At 46.4% G+C, this 22,140-nt stretch overlaps 1 protein-coding gene across 1 annotated transcript in view; it reads right to left on the minus strand.

Annotated features, from left to right (window-relative positions):
* VPS35L (VPS35 endosomal protein sorting factor like) overlaps positions 1-22,140 on the minus strand; it is a 115,553-nt gene that overhangs the window by 84,767 nt on the left and 8,646 nt on the right. Inside the window, exons 3-8 of the mRNA XM_047780388.1 lie at positions 20,556-20,723; positions 19,037-19,159; positions 17,350-17,374; positions 16,562-16,638; positions 12,337-12,465; positions 1,422-1,506 (exon numbers count right to left, since the gene is read on the minus strand). Of these exons, the coding sequence (XP_047636344.1) occupies positions 1,422-1,506; positions 12,337-12,465; positions 16,562-16,638; positions 17,350-17,374; positions 19,037-19,159; positions 20,556-20,723 (607 nt within the window). The remainder of the gene's footprint in view (positions 1-1,421; positions 1,507-12,336; positions 12,466-16,561; positions 16,639-17,349; positions 17,375-19,036; positions 19,160-20,555; positions 20,724-22,140) is intronic.

The following is a 22,140-nucleotide window of genomic DNA, read 5'->3' on the forward strand; positions in this document are numbered from 1 at the left end:
AAAAAGAAAAAAAAAGAAAAAAGAAAGAGGGGTTCCCGTCGTGGCTCAGTGGAAACGAATCCGACTAGGAACCATGAGGTTGTGTGTTCAATCCCTTGCCTTGCTCAATGGGTTAAGGTTCTGGCGTTACCGTGAGCTGTGGTGTGGGTGGCAGATATGGCTTGGATCCTGCATTGCTGTGGCTGTGGTATAGGCTAGCAGCTGTAGCTCCGATTGGACCCCTAGCCTGGGAACCTCCATATGCCTTGAATGTGGCCCTAAAAAAAAAAAGAAAGAAAGAAAAGCTTGGAAGTTCTTTCTTTGTCCTGCAACGCCTAGCAGCAAAACTGACAGAAGCTGAGGACACCTTGTGGAGCTTGAGAATAAAGCCACTCCAGAAAAAGCAGTAGAAAAAGCCAAGGTCCTGAAGATACTGTTGGATGCCTGCATCCAGCTGCACCTGAAGCCAGAACCTACCACTGGACTTTTCAACAGAAGCCAATTAATATCCCCCTTTTCCGCCAAGACTGATAGGAGTCGGGTTTTCTCTCACTTGTCCTAGCGAATATGCTCAGATCCCTGGCCTCCTGTGCAGAAATAAATGGCTCCCTCTCATTCTGCTTTCTGACACGTTAGCTCTTTCGGTGGGTTTCAGACGAGACTTGCCAGGTTGGGAGCCTCCTGGTCCTTCCTTGGCAAGACAGTGAAGGTCTTCTGATCTCCTCTGTTCAGTTTTCGAAAAAGACTGTTTCCTGGGTCTCTGGGGGCACCTCACGGCTAACCGCCTCCGGGTTACACGGTTTGGGCAAACTGCTAATGCCACAATGTTCTAACCACTGACCATCACCAGGAAGCATGGAGACCCCCTGTTCTCCAAGCAGCTCCAGATTATTCTCATGAGTCTGGACCCCTCTGCTGGGCTCGCAAAGATCCCCAGGCCTGAGGGGTGAGGTTTGAGACAGGGGAAGCCACAATCATGCTCGAAGACCTCACAGGAGCTGCAGCCATCATCCAGGCGGCAGAGGACTGTGGCTTGGACTAAGGTTTTAACAGTGAAGACAGAAAAATGGACATCCTGGAAAAGCTGATTTGAAGAACTTGGTGATGGGAAGTTCCCACTGCGGCTCAGCAGGTTAAGAACCAGACATAGTATCCATGAGGATGAGGGTTCAATCCCTGGCCTTGCTCAGGGGGTTAAGGATCTGGCATTGCTGCAAGATGTGATGCAGGTCGCAGATGTGGCTCAGATCCAGCACGGCTGTGACTGTGGTGTGGCAGGCAGCTGCAGTTCCAATTGGACTCCTGGCCTGGGAACTTCTATATGCCACAAGTGTGGCCCTAAAAACCAAAAAAAAAAAAAAAAAAAAAGGCAAGTCCACCATCCAACTTCTGGCAAAACAAATGTACTTCTTAGATCTAAGATGAATAGAATGAGTACTTACCAAATGTGTCAAGTATGTCGGTGATAAGAACAAATTTGCTTGGATAGAACTGAATGACACTTGTGTCCGAAAGAAGCTTTGAACACTAGAAAGAGAAGAAAAAAGACAAATCACTCTGTCGTGTCTGACTGAATTGGAATGTTCCGGGCCTGGAAAACCAAGGATTTCTACAAACAAGTGTGGGTGTTTACCCTGTGCCAAGCTTGCTATTAGTCACTAGCCATATAATGATAAGCAAAACTGCTGTGCTTTCTGTCTTTTTAGGGCTGCACCCATGGCATATGGAAAGTCCCAGGCTAGGCGTCGAACTGGAGCTACAGCTGCTGGCCTACACTACAGCCACAGCAATGTGAGATCTGAGCCTCACCTGCAACCTACCCCACAGCTCATGGCAACACTGGATCCTTAACACACTGAGCGAGGCTGGGGATCGAACCCGCATCCTCTTGGACACTAGTCGGATTCGTTTCCACTGCGCCACAATGGGAACTCCTGCTGTGCTTTTGACAAAAGGAGCTGACTGCTCGCAACAGATCCTCCTAAGGAAAGACACAACCACCTACCCCAGGAAGCCACGCCTGAGGAATCTTATCCAGAAGGGGCTAGACTAGGGTCAGCATTCGTCACCGAGGGAAATCAACCAGCATCCTTGCAGATGACTCCGTCTCTGCTTCCTCTGGTTTATTTCAGCATGATCTTTTTTTTTTTGGCCTTTTTAGGGCTGCACCTGTGGCATTTGGAGGTTCCCAGTCTAGGGGTCCAATCGGAGCTACAGCTGCCAGCCTACCCCACAACCACAGCCACACAGGATCCGAGCAACATCTGCAACCTACGCCAAGCTCACAACAACACGAGATCCTTAACCCACTGAGCAACGCCAGGGATCGAACCCACAACCTCATGGTTACTAGTCAGGTTTGTTACCACTGAGCCACATTGGGCACTCCCCATTTCAGGATGATCTTGCTGTTTAAACATTCTTTTTTGTGAAATGACCCATCCGTAAATCTCCAGGGTTTCTTAAGCCAGCATCTATTATTTATACTCACAAGTAAATTTCCTTCCATAAGGAAACATTACAAGCATTAAAGAGTTACATTTTTCTCTGGAACTACACTCTGCAATGTCGAGAACATTCTTGCTTTGCAGGGAATTGCTCAATCCTTCTGCTATGACTCCCTCCTGGGGGCCATCGACGTGTTCGGGATGCATAACAGAAGGCTGCAGCCACAGAGCATGGCCCTCAACACCAGATGAAGTCATCTCGTATAATCAGAAACAAACATCTCTCTCGACTTTGAGGAATGCAAAGCCAAGCCCTGAAGTCTTTACAAATGCATTAAGTCAAGAGAAGGAACTAGGTAACCTTGCTATGTTTGTATCATCCCAAAGGCTGAACCTCAGAGAGAAAAAATGGCCTGGAAAAGCAGGAACTGCTTAGACACCGAGAAAGGGTCCCTCGTGTGTATGCGCCTCCGACGCACAGAGCCTGGCTGGCAAGTTCATCCTGCGAGGATGTAGGCTGACACGTGTTTTCGCTTTGGCTTGGTTCCCCAGCATTTAAATTCTTAGATGCATCAAGTTTCTCCTGAGCGTGACATGACTAAAGGTAAACACCGTGTCTAACTTGTAAAACATCCTCTTACCGCCCCGCTGGTATTTGGGGGTTGGGGGGGAGGGGGCTGTGCACTGTTCAAACAGTGACATTGACACCAAGTGTGGCATCTGGATGTACCCAGAACTCCGTTTCCTGACACCTTGCTTTGAGTTGTTCCCATGCTCTTTATGAGAGCTCCAACTTAAACAACCACCCCGTGAGACTTCAGGGCTGGAAAGAAACAAACAGCTCCGAATCCTAGAGACTGTTTACCAGACGCAGCTCTTGGCTCCTAGGGCCTCTCCCCAGGTCCCACCCGGAGCCCCACTGGCGAGCTGAGAGGGAGAGAGAATTCAGATAGAAGACTTCACGTCGGACCCAGCTGGGGCTTCCCAGCACCTGTGCACTGTTTTGTCTCCCACGTCAGTGTCACAGGACATAGGGTGTGTGTGTATGTGTATTTGTCTTTTTACGGTTGCACCCGGGGCATATGGAGGTTCCCAGGCTAGCAGTCACATCAGAGCTACAGCCGCTGGCCTACACCACAGCCACAGCCACTTGGGATCCGAGCAGGGTCTGCGACCTACACCACAGCTCATGGCAACACCGGATCCTTAACCCACTGAGCGAGGCCAGGGATTGGACCCACATCCTCATGGATGCTAGTCGGGTTCATTAACCACTGAGCCACAATGGGAACTCCTGGAACATATATTTTAGAAAGATAACAGGAAGTAGAAAGTTTTTCTTAATCCACAGTTCAAGTCCTAATAATGTTATAAATTGAAGTTACCTTTTAAGTCACTATTTTGAAGATCCCACTTTTTTTATTTTTTAAAAGCGTTGGTACTGTTTCATAAACCAATAAAAATCAGGTAACACATTAAAAATTAGACTCTCGGAGTTCCCATCGTGGCTCAGTGGTAACAAATCTGACTGGGATCCATGAGGATTCAGGTTCCATCCCTGGCCTTGCTCAGCGGGTTAAGGAGCCAACGTTGCCATGAACTGGGGTGTAGGTCAAAGATGCAGCTCAGATCCTGGCGTTGCTGCGGCTGTGGTATAAGCCGGCAGCTGTAGCTCCAATTCGACCCCTAGCCTGGGAACCTCCCTATGCTGTGGATGGGGCCCTAAAACAACAACAAAAAAGAAATAAAAAAAAACAGATTCCCTGCTCCACTTCAAACCTACTGGTCAAAACCCCTAGCCAAGGAGTGTCCACAGCTATGCAATGGGATCAGTGGCGTCTCTGCAGCGCTGGGACACAGGTTGGATCCCTGGCCCAGCAGAGTGGGGTTAAGGATCTGGTGTTGCTGCAGCTTCGGCTTAGGCTGCAACTCTGGCTCAGATCTGATCCCTGGCCTGGGAACTCCATATGCTGGGGGGCAGTCAAAAAAAGAAAAAAAAAACAAAAAAAAAACAGAAAAACAAAACAGAAAACCCCAGTCGAGGCACCAGGGAATCAGTATTTTTAACAAGGGCCCCATGTGACTGCTACACTGAAGCAAGCCTGGGACACACCGGGTTGCGAGAACCACAATCTGTACCACACTCTGCATGGAACAAGCATTTCTACAAATCAAGGGTTCTCAGCTTTGGAACCATCGGGGGAGCTTTTGAAAATAATGGCGCCTGGGCCCCACTCCCAGAGATTCTGATTCAGCTCTTTGGGCTATGGCTCGGACATCAAATTTTCCGATAGGTCTCAAGTGATTCTAAATGTGCAGCCAAGATTGAGAACCATGGTTATAAGCATTTCCTGAGCAATTGATAAATTACTCTGCCTGTAAGCAATGAGATCCTGCTGTATAGCACTGGGAACTATTATCTAGCCACTTATGATGGAGCCTGATGGAGGAGACTGTGAGAAAAAGAGTGTTATCTATGTATGTGTGACTGGGTCACTTGCTGTACAGGAGAATACCAGACACTACACTGTAAACCAGCATGATGGAAAAAATAAAAATCATTATAAAAAAAAATAAATTACTCTGCCTGAAATACTTGCTATGGAACTTATTAACTCTGGAAGAAAAAAACTAAAGGAGCATCTTTTTTTTTTTCCTTTTTGGCCCCACCCTCGGCATATGAAACTTCCCAGGATAGGGATCGAATCTAAGCCGGAGCTTTGACCAATGCCACGGCTGCAGCAACTCCAGATCCTCAACCCCTGTGCCAGGCCGGGGATTAATCTGGCACCTCCAGAGATAAACTGGATCATTAACCTACCCACAGTGAAGCTCCTAAAGAAGCTTTTTTTTTGTTGTTTTTTTAGGGCCTCACTCCCAGCATAGGGAAGTCCCCAGACCAGGGGTTGAATTGGAGCTTCAGCTGCTGGTCTATGCCACAGCCATGGCAATGCGAGATCCGAGCTGCCTCTGTGACCTACACTGCAGCTCACAGCCTTTAACCCACTGGGAAAGGTCAGGGATCAGACCCACACCCTCGTGGATACTAGTAGGATTCTTAACCTGCCGAGCTATGACAGGAACTCCCAGGATCATTTCTCTTGTGTTTCCGATCAGCGATATTCTAGAAAGACACCAGCAATTTCTAAAATTAGGCTGAAATTAAATAACACAAATTTGAACCTAAGCAAATGGATACATGAAGAGATAACCTAGAGTTGAGGACTAAGAAAGTATGACTGGATGGATAAACGAATGAATGGAAAGAAAGAAGGAAGGAAGCACACTAAGTAAAGGACAATTACTGCCTAGAATGCATTTCTTTTAATTCTTTATTTTTTGGCTGCACTCACAGTATGCAGAAATTCCTGGGCCAGAGACTGAACCCCAGCCACAGCAGCAACCTGAGCTACAGCAGGAACAATGCCAGATCCTTAACCTGCTGGACCACCAGCAAACCCCAGAATATACATTTTTTTTTCTCAATCCTAAAAATCAATGAGCGAGATAGAAATAATAGAATGGAAAAATGAGCAAAAGGAATCAATAAAAGGCATTTTACAGCAATAGAAATCCTGATGGCCAAGAAACATGCGAAAAGATGCTCAATCTTATTGTACGTGGGGAACTACAAATGAAAACAGTAACAAAACATGATTTTAATACCTCCTAAATTGGGAAAATTAATACAGAAAGCTCATACCAAATGTTAGGAGGCCACTGAAGAGCACAGACGCTCACACCCCCGCTGCTACTACAGGGCAGGCGGGCACAGCTACTGTAGAACATAGCTGGGCATCGTCTGGAAAAGCAGACGAGGCACACACCCAACACTAAGCAAATCCACTTTGGGGGAGAAGCCTTCATCCAGAGAAACGCTGGACGCGGTCACAGTGGATGTGGCCTGTGGTCACAGCAGTCCTGCTCATGAGAATGAAAAAGGAAAAGGAAAGAACCAGATGCCCAGCGACGGAGTGAACGATACGTAATTACACATCAGTAGGTTAACTGTGGTTAAGAAGGCAAATCCCTCCAACTGACCTGTAGGGTCAGGGCAATCCCTAGCAAAATCACGGCAGGTCGTTTTGCTTTGTTTTGGTGGCGGAAAAATTGACAAGGTGATCCTAAAATGCATATGGAAATGCAAAGGACCCAGAAGAACCACCACGATGTTGCACAAGAAGAACAAAGTGAAAAGGCTTCTACCGCATAGTTTCAAAACTTATCATAGGAGTTCCCGTCGTGGCGCAGTGGTGAACGAATCTGACTAGGAACCATGAGGTTGCGGGTTCGGTCCCTGCCCTTGCTCAGTGGGTTAAGGATCCGGCGTTGCCGTGAGCTGTGGTGTAGGTGGCAGATGTGGCTAGGATCCCGCGTTGCTGTGGCTCTGGCGCAGGCCGGCGGCTACAGCTCCGATTTGACCCCTAGCCTGGGAACCTCCATATGCTGCGGGAGCAGCCCTAGAAATGGCAAAAAGACAAAAAGACAAAAAAAAAAAAAAACTTATCATAAAGCTACAGTAATTGGGATGGTGTGGTGCTGGCATAAGGAAAGACTGACAGATCCCCGGAATAGACCTGAGCATTCCGAAATCAACCTTCCCATTTATGGCCAACTGACATGTGACAAAGGTGCCAAGATAACTCAACAGGGAAAAAGTCTTTTCAACAAATGCTGCTGAGACAACGGGATATCCAGAAGCAAAAACAAACTAAGAGGCTTATATTACACAAACAAGAAACAATTCAGAATGGATACACAACTGTACAGCACAGGAAACTATACCCAGTCTCTTGGGAGAGACCATGATGGAAGATAATACAAGAAAGGGAATGTATATACAGGCATGATGGGTCACTTTGCTGTGCAGCAGAACTGACACGTTATAAATCAACTACAATAGAAACGTTTTAAAAAGACATTTCGTGACCCTGAGTTATGCAGAGTTCTTAGCGACAACTCCAAACACATAAGCCGGAGTTTCCGTCATGGCTCAGGGGTTAACGAACCCGACTAGCATCCATGAGGACGCAGTTCAGGTCTGATTCGACTGCTAGCCTGAGAACCTCCAGATGCCTCGGGTTCAGCCCTAAAAAGACAAAACAAAAAACAAAAAAACAAAGGCATGAGCCCAAAAGGAGAAAACTGATAAACTGGGCTTCAATAAAATTAAAAACTCCTACACTTCGAAGGATGCCATTATGAAAATAAAAAGACAAGCCAGAAACTAGGAAGAAAGACATGTAGACTGTGTATCTGATTAAGAACTTGTATCAAGGATAAAGAAGAGTTCCAACTCAACAAGATAAATAACCTGATTTTTTAAATGGGCAACCCTTGAATAGACAGTTCACTAAAAATGATATAAAAATGGCCAATAAGCATATGAAAAATGCTCCGCATCATTAGTCAGAAGGTACATCATGAGTCAACAAATTAAAACAATGAGATACCACTTCAAACCCCTGAGGATGGCTATAATTAAAAAGATGGACAACAGGAGTTCCCACTGTGGCACAGTGGGTTAAAGGATCTGGCATAGGTCGCAGTTGTGGCTTGGATTAAATCCCTGGCCAAAGACCTTCCATATGCTGTGGATGTGGCCATTAAAAAAAAAAAAAAGGACAATAAGAGTGATCAAAAAGATATGGAGGAACTGGAACTCTCATATACTGCTGGTGGGAAGACAAATGGTATAGCCATTTTATCTCTTTTTTTTAGGGCCGCGCTCATGGCATATGGAGGTTCCCAGGCTAGGGGTCAAATCGGGGCTATAGCTGCCGGCCTACACCACAGCCACAGCAATGCCAGATCTGAGCTGCGTCTGTGACCTACACCACAGCTCATGGCAACGCCAGATCCTTAACTCACTGAGCGAGGCCAGGGGTCAAACCTGCAACCTCATGGTTCTTTGTTTCCACTGTGCCACAGTGGGAACTCCGGTGTAGCCATTTTAGAAAGCAATTTGGTCATTTCTCAAAAAGTTAAACATAAACTTACCATCTAGCTTAGCAATTCCACTCCTAGAAAATCTATTCAAGAAAAATGAAAATATATGTCCATATAAAGACTTGTATGCAATTGTTCACAGCAGTATTATTCATAACAGCCAGGATGGATACAAACTAAATGTCCACCAACTTGTTAACAGATAAATAAAACGTGGCTATGCATGTAATGAAATATTTGTCAGCAGTAAAAATGTTGAAAGTACTCAAATTGCAACATATATGAACCTCATAAAATGATAAGAAGCCAGATGCAAAAGATTACATATGTGAAATGTCCAGGAAAGGAAAATTCATAGAGTGAGGAAGCAGATCAGTGGTTTTCTGGGGCTGAAACTGAATCATGTAAAATAGCTGCAAAACTCTATAAACTTGCTAAAAGTCACTGAATTATACATTTACAGTGCTGGGTTTGGGGATACATATAAAGTATCTCTCAATGAAGATGAAAACACAAAACGAAGTAAAACCTTACTGCAGAGCAAATAAGGGGGACCGGGCCCATTTCTCCATACTCTGTGCCTCGACTAGTGTTTCTGGATAAAGATGGCAGTCTTTACAGTGTGGTACTGGTTCCAAAACAGACATACGGACCCAAGGAACAGAACAGAGAAGCCAGGAATAAATGTAAACACCTACGGTCAATTAATCTTCGACCAAGGAGGCAAGAATATAAAATGGGGAGTTCCTGTCGTGGCTCAGTGGTTAATGAATCTGACGAAGAACCATGAGGTTGCAGGTTCGATCCCTGGCCTTGCTCAATAGGTTAAGGATCTGGTGTCGCCGTGAGCCATGGTGTAGGTCACAGACTCGGCTTGGATCTGATGCTGCTGTTGCTGTGATGTAGGCCAGCAGCTGTAGCTCCGATTGGACCCCTAGCCTGGGAACCTCCATATGCCACAGGTGTGGCCCTAGAAAAAAAAAAAAAAGACTATAAAATGGGAGAAAGACAGTCTTTTCAGGAAGTGGTGCTGGGAAAACTGGACAGCTGCATGTAAATCAATGAAACTGGAACACATCCTCACATCATGCACAAAAATAAACTCAAAATGGCTTAAAGACTTAACGTAAAACAAGATACCATCAAACTCCTAGAAGAGAACAGAGACAAAACATTCTCTGACATCAGCCCTACAAATGTTTTCTTAGGTCAGTCTCCCAAGGCAACAGAAATAAATAAAAGCAAATATAAACCAATGGGACCTAATCAAACTGACAAGCTTTTTCACAGCAAAGGAAACCATTAAAAAAAACAAGAAGACAACTTACAGAATGGGAGAAAATAGTTCCAAACGATGCAAATGACAAGGGCTTAATCTCTAGAATAAATATACAAACAATTCATATAACTCAACAGCAAAAAAGCCAACAACCCAATGGAAAAATGGGCAAAAGACTTGAATAGACATTTCTACAAAGAAGATATACAGACGGCCAACAAGCGCATCAAAAAATGCTCAATATCTCTGATTATTAGAGAAATGCAAATCAAAACTACTATGAGGTACTTCACACCTGTGAGAATGGCCATCATTAATAAGTCCACAAATAACAAATGCTGGAGAGGGTGTGGAGAAAAGGCAACCCTCCTGCACTGTTGGTGGGAATGTAAATTGCTACAACCACTATGGAGAACAGTATGGAGGTACCTTAGAAAATTATACATAGAAGTACCATATGACCCAGCAATCCCACTCCGGGGCATATATCCAGACAAAACTTTCCTTAAAAAAGACACATGCACCTGTGTATTCACTGCAGCACTATTCACAATAGCCAAGACATGGAAACAACCTAAATGTCCACTGACAGAGGAGTGGATTAAGAAGATGTGGTACATATACACAATGGAATACTACTCAGCCATTAAAAAGAACAAAATAATGCCATTTGCAGCAACATGAATGGAACTAGAGACTCTGACACTAAGTGAAATAAGTCAGAAAGACAAAGACAAATACCATATGATATCACTTATATCTGGAATCTAATATACGGCACAAACGAACCTTTCCACAGAAAAGAAACTCATGGACATGAAGAACAGACTTGTGGTTGCCAAGAGGGAGAGGGAGGGAGTGGGATGGACTGGGAGTCTGGGGTTAGTGGATGCAAACTATAGCATTTGGAGTGGAGAAGCAATGCGATCCTGCTGTATAGCACAGGGAACTGGATTGAGTCACTTGTGATGGAACATGATGGAGGATACGGTGAGAAAAAGGACATGTGTATGTGTTACTGGGTCACCTTGCTGTACAGTAGAAACTGTTAGAAAATGGTAAATCAACTACAATGGAAAAAATAAAAATCACAGTAAAAAATAAAATAAGGAGTTCCTGCTGTGGTGCAGAGGAAACAAATCCAACTGGGAACCATGAGGTTGTGGCTTCGATCCCTGGCCTCGCTCAGTGGGTTAAGGATCCTGCGTTGCCGTGAGCTGTGGTGTAGGTCGAAGACGAGGCTGGGATCTGGTGTTGCTGTGGCTGTGGTGTGGGCCGGCAGCTACAGCTCCGATTAGACCCCTAGCCTGGGAACCTCCATATGCCGCAGGTGCAGCCCTAAAAGGACAAAAGACAAAAATAAAATAAAACAAAACAAAATAAAATAAAATAAAATAGAAGGCAGTCTTTAAAGTGCCACAAGTCAAATAGTTACTCTTCACCAGATGTGGAGTTAATTAAACACTTTCATGGTTATTTTCTTTTGGAAGACATGAATCAAATCTCCTCCAGATGTAAAACTCTTAGAAGTCACCGTTCTAGACCATGACACTCTATGCAGAGATGGTGCCAACAAAAATATGTTGAAGAAGCTCTTGTTAGTTGAGATACTGGCTCACTGGAGCCCCTCAGCAAGCACCCTCCATCGCGTGCCTGCAGGATGAGAGAATCCTTCGAGAAGTATTTACTTTGTCCACGAACAACCACAAGGCAAGGGAATCAGGCTGGGGTTTGCCTCTGTCATGAACACCAAAAAAAAAAAAAAAAAAAAGGCCCCCCAAAAATAGCACCTGCCACACAAAGTGTCACCGTAAAAGACTTCAAGTACCCAGTGTAAAGACTCCCAGACTCTGCTAAGCCTCTCTCCAGAGAAAAGGATTCGAAAACAAACGTTGCCTTCCCGCGCCAAGAGACAAGAATGAGCTCTGTCCTTCTGAACCAAAGTGGCTGTTCAGAAAATACATTAACCTGCTCTGGAATCCGAATGCACACTTATTCCTCTGAAGTGTGCTTTTGCGTATGTTTTGCCAAAACAGGATGATCTTAAGAGTCAAGAAGCGAGACAAGCTGTTTTCCCTACAGAACTTGCTCTTGGGATCCAAGCGTGGTCCTGCATCAACAAATTCACCACCAAAGAGGAGTCGACAAACATACCTCTCCTCACACCGTAACACCCGCTTTCTCTGCCAAACATCATCATGCAGCCCAAGATCCCAAAGTGCACATGTCAGAGACACCACAACCATTAGTCTCCAAGATACAAAAAAAAAATCTGGCCAAGGAAACCCGAAACACAGTCGCTCACTCTTTAGTCTACACAAATCATAGACGCATCAGGTGCTGTAACAGGACGAATGAACTGCACAACTCGTGGGGAGGGGGGGCGCGAGCCAGACGACATTAATTCTCTAACGGAGGGTGAATTTCCCGGATGTGTACAGTGCACAACCTGTGCAGCTATACATGGTGTCCCTGGGATTAGATGTCTCATAAACACACTGATTCATAATCATAGCCTTGCAGAGGACATAAGTGAAAATGGAACAGATGAAAAAAATTAGGGTAAGACCCTGAAGGCAGGCCTCTGAAAACCCTAATTATCCACAAAGGAGTTTTACAAAGGAAATTCTGGTGGGGGGGGGGGGGTGTGAAGAATAAAAAAAAAAAGGCACTCGACCTTACCTGGATGACTATTTTTAGAGCCTTCACTTTCTGGTCCGAGGCCCAGGCGTCCTTCAGGGACTGGTTGAGCTCCTCAATGCGGTTCACATAATCCTGTTGAGTCAAATTCAACAGCTCCTTCTGGGATCCCTGTGGGCAGAAAGGAGAAGGATAAAGGCGCAGGGATAACACACACTGCGGGACGCCCGCCCACCCAGAACAACAGAGACTATGAGCCGAGTTTCGGTCTCTAAGTCGCCCTCATACCCCGACCACGACTGATAGTTTTGTCCTGTGATCAAAAGGTTCTCTGAGTTCGCTGCCAAGATGGGCCCAGTGCAGTGACTGAGAGACTGGCCTGGAACACATGTCAGACCTGCGCCACCCCCAGCTCAGCGGCTTTCTGGTTGTTTGATTCTAGGTGAGCTGCTTTCCTCCCTGAGGCTCACGGGTGAATGGTGATGACACGATTGACCTTATTCAGCCATCCCCGGGGTGTGCGGTGTGCCAGGCAAGGTGGTATACCAGATGCTCCAGATACCAGGCTGAGCAAAGAGACAGCATTTCAGCCCTAATGGAGTTTGAGGGACGGAGGACAAGATGGACGTTCACACAAAACTGAGACACATGCTTGGAGAAAACAATTCTACGAAAACACACATCCAAGTTCTCAGAATCTGAGAGGCCCACTGTAAGAGCACAACAGTTTTATATACCACTAAGGAAGAAAAGACACTGATCACGGACATGCACCAATTGAGAGACACAGCCCAGCTATTTTTTGGTCTTTTTAAGCCCACGTTTGCGGCATATCAAGTTCCCAGGCTAGGGGTCCAATCGGAGCTGCAGCTGCCAGCCTACGCCACAGCCTACGCCAGAGCCATGTGGGATCTGAGCCGCATCTTCAACCTACACCACAGCTCACGGCAACACGAAATCCTTAACCCACTGAGAGAGGCCAGGGATCAAACCTGAATCCTCATGGATACTAGGCGGGTCTGTTACCACTGAGCCACGACGGGAACTCCTAGATGCAGCCCAATTTCAGGGATAGTCAAATGTTGGGTAAAAGGTGCATCTCTGAATGGACTCTAGACATGTGGTCAAGAATGGTCTCCTGGAGTTCCCGTCGTGGCGCAGTGGTTAACGAACCCAACTAGGAACCATGAGGTTGCGGGTTCGGTCCCTGGCCTTGCTCAGTGGGTTAAGGATCCGGCGTTGCTGTGAGCTGTGGTGTAGGTCTCAGACGCGGCTCGGATCCCGAGTTGCTGTGGCTCTGGTGTAGGCCAGCAGCTGCAGCTCCGATTGGACCCCTAGCCTAGGAATCTCCATATGCCAAGGGAGCGGCCCAAGAAATAGCAAAAAGACAAAAAAAAAAAAAAAAAGAATGGTCTCCTGAGGGAAGCGATGCTTGAGACAAACTCTCAGGGATGGACGGGTGTTAACCAGGAAATGGAGGGAGTTAACTAGACCAGGGGAGAGCATGCAGAACAGAGAACAGACCACAGCAAAAACCCATGGCAGAAGAGGGCGAGGTCATCACATGGATGAAAATGACAACAGACGTAAAGACCCAACACCACCCTGGCACACAGTTCATGCTCATTAATCCTTGGCTATGGTTAAGAAGCTGTTTACACAGCTCACAGGAGTGAGGGTCATGCTAACCCACATGAGGAGGCCAGGAACCAAATCTTTTTTTTGCTTTTTAGGTCCACACCTAAAAAATTCCCAGGCTAGGAATTGAATTGGAGCTGCAGGTGCCGACCTACACCACAGCCACAGCAAAGCCAGATCCAAGCCACATCTGCAACCTATAACACAGCTGGAGGCAGTGCCGGATCCTTAACCCACTGATCGAGGCCAGGGATTGAACCCATGTCCTCATAGACACTACTCAGGTTCGTTACCACTGAGCCACAATAGGAACTCCACCAAATATTTTTTTCATATGAATGTTCCCTAGAATCCAAAGCAAAGAGGTTTTTTTTTTTTAAACTGAAATATAGTTGATTTACAACGCTGTGTTGGTTTTTGGTGTACAGCAAAGTGACTTGGTTGTACATATACGAATACATTTTTTTTCATATTTTTTCCATTATAGTTTATTACAAGATATTGAATATAGTTCCCTATGCTCTACAGAAGGCTTTGTTGTTTATCTATTTTATATACAGCAGTTTGTATCCGCTAATTCCAAACTCCCAATTTATTCCTTCTCCGCTCTTTGGTAACCATAATTTGTTTTCTATGTCTGTGAGGCTGTTTCTGTTTTATAAATAAGTTCACTTGTATCATATTTTACTTTATTTTTATTTATTTATTTTTGTCTTTTTGCCATTTCTAGGGCTGCTCCCGCGGCATATGGAGGTTCCCAGGCTAGGGGTGGAATTGGAGCTACAGCTGCTGGCCTACACCAGAGCCACAGCAACACGGGATTTGAGCCACATCTGTGACCTACACCACAGCTCACGGCAACGCCAGATCCCTAACCCACTGAACAAGGCCAGGGATCGAACCCGCAACCTCATGTTTCTTAGTCAGGTTCGTTAACCACTGAGCCACGACGGGAACTCCATTTGTATCATATTTTAGGTTCCACATATAAGTGATATCATATGATATTGGTCTTTGACTTACTTCACTTAGCATGATAATCTCTAGGGCCATCCATATTGCCACAAATGACATTATTTCATTCTTTTTTAAGGCTGAGTAATAGTTGAGTGTGTGTGTATACATACATACACATATCCATTCATCTGTTGACAGACATTTAGGTTGTTCCGAGTCTTAGCTATTGTGAATAGTGCTGCCAAATATTGGGGTGCATGTATCTTTTCAAATTAGAGTTTTCTCTGGATATATGCCCAGGAGTGGGACTGCTGGAAGAACTCTTGATTAAATAAATATAAGAAGGAGATTCAGGAAACCTGGACCGATCCCAACTGCTCACTTGCACTGTGAGATAGGATCCTCCCTGCCCCTCTGCTGTAGGAGGAGCTACGTAACTAATTTGGACAAATGGGCTTCGAGCACAGCAGCATGGGTCCCTTCTGAGCTGAGGCCATGAAAGTGAGCCCTTCTTCTGCTCTACGGTGACGAAGCCATCAGCTGGGATGGCAGCACCTCGAGATGGTGGTGCGTCCATCACCTACACTGGACGAGTAATGCAAGGAAGAAATGAACACTTGTTATATAAAGCCACTGAGATATGGGGGTTCATTTGTTACCGCAGCACAACCTAAACTTATCCTGACATGCTACATTAACCTGGAAGCCACGGGGCAGCCATCTGCTGCTGTGAGCAGTATTCTTTGTCCCCATTGTAAGATGAAATGAAAAGGTATAGTCAGATGAATGCCCAAGGGCACCCTGTGAATAAGCAGTCCATCTAAGGCCTGTAGACTCAGAATTGTGACAATGACAGCAGCTAACACTTGCAAAGCATGTACCATGGGCTGGGTGAGGTCTAGTCACTTCACATACATTAACTCCTCTAATCCCCTGTAACAACCCTAAGAGGTATGGACTAGGTAGCACCACCCCCACCCACCCCACCCCCCTGCTTACAGATAAATAAACTGACGCACAGAGCCCAAGCTCTTGAGCACCTTGCCCCACAGATGGTAGATCCACGATTCAAACCCAGGCAGTCTGGCTCCAGAGTCTGCCTTCTTACCCGCCGCCGCTGCGCTGCTTCTCCAAGTGATACTTCAGAGGCTGCAAACTCACCTGTCTCCAAGGGCCAGGCTAGTAAGGTCTATGAGTGAACTGGGCCAGGCAAGCTAACGGTGCACACCCAGGTTAAAAGCAAGAATGTGGGCCCACAGTTATCAGGTGGGATGTAGGAGAAGCCAGCAATCTGGATTCATCTGTTCAATTTGCAAATTTTTATGAGTTGGTAAATGAGTCATGTTCTTTAAAAGTACAGGCAGGCTAATTAAAAGATTCTGCAGCAGATGTGATCATTTTACACCACGTGGGAGATGGCTCCAGTTGGCTCCCACAGTTCGACCTGTCCCCAGATGCCCCGGATTTGCTCAGGCATCACGGTGAGAAAAGCGCCTTCAGAAAACCAGCTGGCGGCGGGTTCCTGTGAGCTCGGCCAACCGCACCACTGGCATCTTTCTCTGAGTCGGCAGGTGCCTCGGAGGACTGAACACAACACACAGCCACTGAGAGGGACCTCGCTTGGCAGAAGCAGTGGAAGCACCACTCCTCGCTGTGCTCAGCAATTACTCACCTCCTCGAAGTCATCCAGCTCCTCCAGTCTGGTCCGAACCTTCTCTGACATTGCAGATGCAGCGGTACCGGCTTTGCCTAAACAGAATGGACTCAGGTCACATAGGTGGCTTTCCTCTGTCACCAAGGCCCCCAAAGGAAGGCAATCTCTCCACTTCATCAGGAATAAAGAGGCCAGGGAAAAACTTCATTACAGAAAACTCTGAGATTTTGCTAGCAACATCCTGATGTAACCAAAGTTTCATCAAAAACATTTCTGCTCAGGAGCTGCCCATGGGAGCATGGCAGGCCAGCCTCAGAGAGGCCCCTTGACATTTGATGCTGGAGAGGGTGTGGAAAAAAAGGAACCCTCCTACCCTGTCGGTGGGAATGTAAATTGGTGCAACCACTATAGAGAATAGTACAGAGGTTCCTTAGCAAACGAAATACAGAACTACCATATGTTCTAGCAAGCCCGCTGCAGGGCATATACCTGGGGAAAAAACATAATTCATAAAGATACACGTAGGAGCTCCCGTTGTGGCACAGAGGAAACAAATCTGACTATTATCCATGAGAATGAGGGTTTGATCCCTGGCCCTCACTCAGTGGGTTAAGAATCCGGCGTTGCTGTGAGCTATGGTGTAGGTCACAGACATGGCTCGGATCCAGTGTTGCTATGGCTGTGGTGCAGGTCAGCAGCTACAGCTCCAATTTGAACCCTAGCCTGGGAACCTCCATATGCCGCAGGTACGGCCCCAAAAAGACAAAAAAAAAAAAAGAGAGATAGTAACAATAACAAAAACTTACCTTTTTCAGATCCCATAAAAAGATTCTGCAGAGTCAAAAAAAAAAAGTATTAGTATTTTTTAAAACTGACTGGATTCTATGACCAGTAAAAACTTGTAAAATACTTAAATTATTATTCAAGTAGCACTAAGACAAGATGACCCATCATTCTCCAACGAAGCCATTTACATAACCAAACGAAAAATAGAAATATTTATTCAAAGGAAGAAAATACAGCTCACTAGAAACTCCAGAGATTCATATTTGTACTCATTGCGGGACTCTTAATTAACGTGAGAGAATAAACAGCAAAAGTTTGAGGACAATGGTGGCACACAAAAACATTTAGCTTACTCTAAATCAGGGTTTCACGACCTCAATAACACTGACATTACAGGCTGGAAAGTACTCTGGTCGGGGCTGTCCGGTGCACAGTAGGACACTGAGCAGCTCCCCAAACCCTTGAAATTTCCTAAGTGAGGAGAGGGATCCAGGAGTCTTTGGTTTCGTTTTGGAAGCTCCTGAGCCTGAGGGCTGGTTGTCAGGGGAACCAACCACATCTTAGAGGGTTTCAGCCCCACCTCCCTGATTTCCCAGAAAGGGAGAAGGGCTGGAGATTGAATTCACCGTCAGTGGCCAGCAGTTTAATACTCCTGTCTATGTACTGAAGCCTCCAGAAAAACCCAAAAGGACACGGTTCAGAGAGCTTGCGGGCTAGGGGACGGGAACACATCCGCGTGCTGCCGTGTCTTTGTTCAGGACCTCACCCTGCACATCTCTTCATCTGGCTGCTGGTTCACATCCGTTAATATCTTTAATCTCCTTTGCCATAAACCAGGAATCTAGTGAGTCCACAGGTTTTTGAGTTCTGTGAGCCACTCTGGGAAATTAACCGAGCCCAAGGAGGTGGCTATGGGAACCTCTGATTTGTACTAAGTTGTTCAGAAGTAAAGTAACAACCTGGATTTGGGACTGGCATCTGAGGGGCAGGGGTGCAGTCCTGGGGGACTGAGCCCTTACCCCGTGGGATCAGATGCTTTCTCCAGGTGACAGTAGCAGGATTGAGCTGAATTACAGGACACCCAGCTGGTGTTGGAGGACGGCTTAGTCAGGGCGAGAAAACCTATATACTGGAATTAGGTGCAGAATCATAACAAAAGACATTACTGGAGTTCCTGCTATGGCGCAGTGGGTTAAGAACCTGACTGGTGGAGTTCCCGTCATGGCCTGGCGGAAAGAAACCCGACTAGTATCCATGAGGATGCGCGTTTGATCCCTAGCCTCATTCAGGGGGTTAAGGATCCAGCATTGCCATGAGCTACGGTGTAGGTCGCAGACGTGGCTCAGATCTGGCATTGCTGGGGCTACGGTGCAGGCTGGCAGCTGCAGCTCCAATTCAAACCCTAGCCTGGGAACCTCCATGTGCCACAGGTTCGGCCCTAAAAAGCAAAATTTAAAAAAAAGAAGAAGAAGAAGAAGAATCTGAGTGCAGCCACTTGAGTCCGTGCAGTGGCACAGGCTCAATCCCTGACCCAACGCAGCGGGTTAAGGATCCGGCATTGCCACAGCTGTGGTGTAGGTCAGAGCTGCAGCTGGGATTCGGTCCCTTGCCTGGGAACCTCCATATGCTACGGCTGCGGCAAAAAAGAAGACCAAAAATTCCTACTAAATGCAAAATGGAAGCTGCGAGGAGTGTACTGGTACTCACGATGGAGAGCTTTTCTGTGGTCGTGTACCGGGCAAGGATTTCTCCTCGTTTGCTGGCCCAAGGCTCAAAATCGGATCCGACAATGGAGTTATCATCTCTGTCTCGTTTCTTTCTGGAGCTGTCCTAAGGAAAGGCAAGAGGGTCTCCTTAGCAGCTATTTTTGAGTCTTTTCTTAAAAAGTATAAGCAAACGTGGTGAGGCCAGTTGAGAACACAGTATTTCATAACTGAAATTTGCTAAGACTTAGGAGAACTTAAAGGTTCTCTCCAAAAGATGGGTAAATATGGGAGGCGAGAAATGAGTTAATTAACCCAATGAAAGGGATCCTTTCACAAAGTTATGTGCATCAAATCACAATGTACACTCTAAATATCCTACAACTTTGTCCACTGTAGCTCAGCAAAGCTTTAAAAAAAAAAAAAAAAGTATGAGCAGAAGGCAGACAGTCTCTCATTGCAGAAGCTAAAAGATCTGTCCAAAGGTTTACTGTGATAAACATTTTTCAGGCCAATTCACCACGCAGGGCCAATAAACTTATCCAAAGATGCTCAAACTCATTAAAAATCAAGGAAAGGCAAACTGAAAGAGATCATTTTTCGACAATCAGAATGGCAAGATTTCCAATGACTGCTAAGATCCAGGTTGGCAGAGACACAGGGGACGGGCACTCTGAAATACTGCTGTGCTGGCAGGAGGGCAAACCGGTGAAGGCTTTTTGGAGAACAGTCTGGCAGCAGCTGTCAAAAGCTTAAGAACGTGTTTGTTGCCTTGGAGTTCCTGCTTTGGCTCATCGGGTTAAGAACCTGACGTAAGTGTCCGTGAAGATGCAGGTTCCATCCCTGGCCTCGCTCAGTGGGTTAAGGATCCAGCATCGCCACAAGTTGCGGCATAGGTCACAGAGGTGGCTTGGATCCTGCATTGCTGTGGCTGTGACGTAGGCCCACAGCTGCAGCTGTGATTCTGCCCCAAGCCTGGGATCTTCCACAAACTGCAGGTGCAGCCCTGAAAAAAGAAAATGCCTACGATGCAGTTAACTGATACTATTATTGTTGTTGCTTACATATGAGTATGTATCTAAATGCTCAGACATCATTGTCATAAATATCTATAAAAACACAAAGAAACAGTTAAAGACGATACATTTCACAGATGACACGGATGACTTCTAGAGTGGGGCAAAGAATGAGGAAAACTGGTCAACAGGACTTCATCAGCAGTGTTCGATTTTTTTTTTTATGTGAAAATGGAGGGACTCTTTTATGTCTTTATACAAAAATAAATCTGAAAGAAAGACTATAAAAAGAGTGAAACGAAAATAAAGAATTTTTAAATGCTTAAAAAAAAAAAAAAAAAAGGAAGCAGCAGCAGTTTCCAGGATCTACACCAGCCCCTCACCAGCTGTGTCCTCGCATCTGGATGATCTGAATTGTCACAGCCAGGATCCACTGCGCGTTACTTGTGCAGTAAACACCCCCAATCCCTGGCACCCTCGGGACCGACCACCAGCTGGGAGTGTTACCATGGCAGCCGTCAGGGTGGCGGGGTCAGCAGAGGCTGCGAACATGGAGAGGGGGTCGGTCCCATCCAGCACGCTGCTCAGAGGGTCCACCATGGAGCTGGAGGATGAGGAGGACGTGGAGGAAGTGCTCCCCTTCCGGCTCACTTTCTTTGTCTTTGACTCGGTGACCTGTGGGGAGAATGTATGGAGGTAGAAGCCAAGTCTCCGATGACTCTGCCCAGTGAAACCCTCAGATGGGCTTCCCCTCGTCCCACTGGCTGGACTGACCACTCCTTTGCAGGGACACTTATTTTGGGGGACAAAGTGCTATGGCTCCGGATCCCAGCTGTGGAGGAAGGGATGGGGAGAAATCAGGGTCAGGAAGGGAGCGACACGGCCACTGCGACGCAGAAGGTAGCAGTGCCATAACTGAATTCTTGCAGGGCCTTCTTCCCCAAAGTGTGGGCTCCGGACAAGCAGCGTCCACATCACCCGGAGGCTCTCAAGCCCCGCCCCACACCTCCTGCATCAGAATCTGCATCTCCCAGCAATGGCCTAGGGAGAGTGATGGACTTGGATGTGGGAGATCCCTGGGTAGTCGGACTTGAAGCCAGTCTCGGTGGCTGCAGAGCCATCTCATCGTCACTAAGCAGTGGGTGGTTAACACACCCCTTCTTGGAGAACCTCCCCCAATGCTACTTCCTGGTGTATGTGTTGGGGGCCACGTAGGGGTATTGGGGTGTGAAGCCATGTTTTTGTTCCACTGGCCCCCATCCCTCCCCAACGTCAGACCAGACTGGGGTGAACCCCATGAGCCAAGAGGATCCACCCAGAGTCTGTATGCTGGGAAAAAACAAAAAAATTTTTTTAATTTTTAATTTTTAATTTTTTGGCCGCAGCATGCAGTGGCTTGATGTGGGATCTCAGTTCCCAGAGCAGGAATTAAACCTGGATGGCAGTTGAAAGCCCTAATCCTAATCATTAGACCACCAGGGAACTCCCTGTCTGCTGAAAACTGAGAATCAACATCAGAAAAGCTAGTCAGGCTCCCCTCCTTCTTAAATGAGGAAGCTATGAAAACTAGGGCCAGAGGCCGAGGGACAGTGATGCTGTGACACTTTGGGCATGTGTCCATTGGGAAGCAGAGAGAACCAATCTTGGGGAGGGGAGAGGGGAGAACAGAATGCAACCGAATGATGCAGAAAGAGTATTGGATAAAAAAGAATTTGACTGGCCTTTGTCCCTGGTTCCTGGAAGGGAAACTCTTAAAGTTCTAAATCCTTGGGGCATCTGTCACTCATAAGCCCTCCGTCACACCTGTGTTTATGCTAATGAGAGGATGTAGCATGGCCGCTGTGGTCACAAGAAAGACCAAACATATATATGATTAGAGAGTTGGGACTCTGAGCCAGGTGATAACAGCCTGATCTCCGCAGAGAGGAGGGAGGCAAGAGATCCAGGACAATCAGGCGACCAAGGAAGCAACAAATCATGTCACATAATAAAACCCCCACAAAAAGTCTGGGCACCAAAGCTCAGTGGAGCTTCCCAGTTAGTGAATGCGTGATGTACTGGGAGCCATAAGCCCCCGACTGCACCAGCAGAC

The sequence above is a fragment of the Phacochoerus africanus genome, chromosome 5 (assembly GCF_016906955.1).
Source record: "Phacochoerus africanus isolate WHEZ1 chromosome 5, ROS_Pafr_v1, whole genome shotgun sequence".
NCBI lineage: Eukaryota > Metazoa > Chordata > Mammalia > Artiodactyla > Suidae > Phacochoerus > Phacochoerus africanus.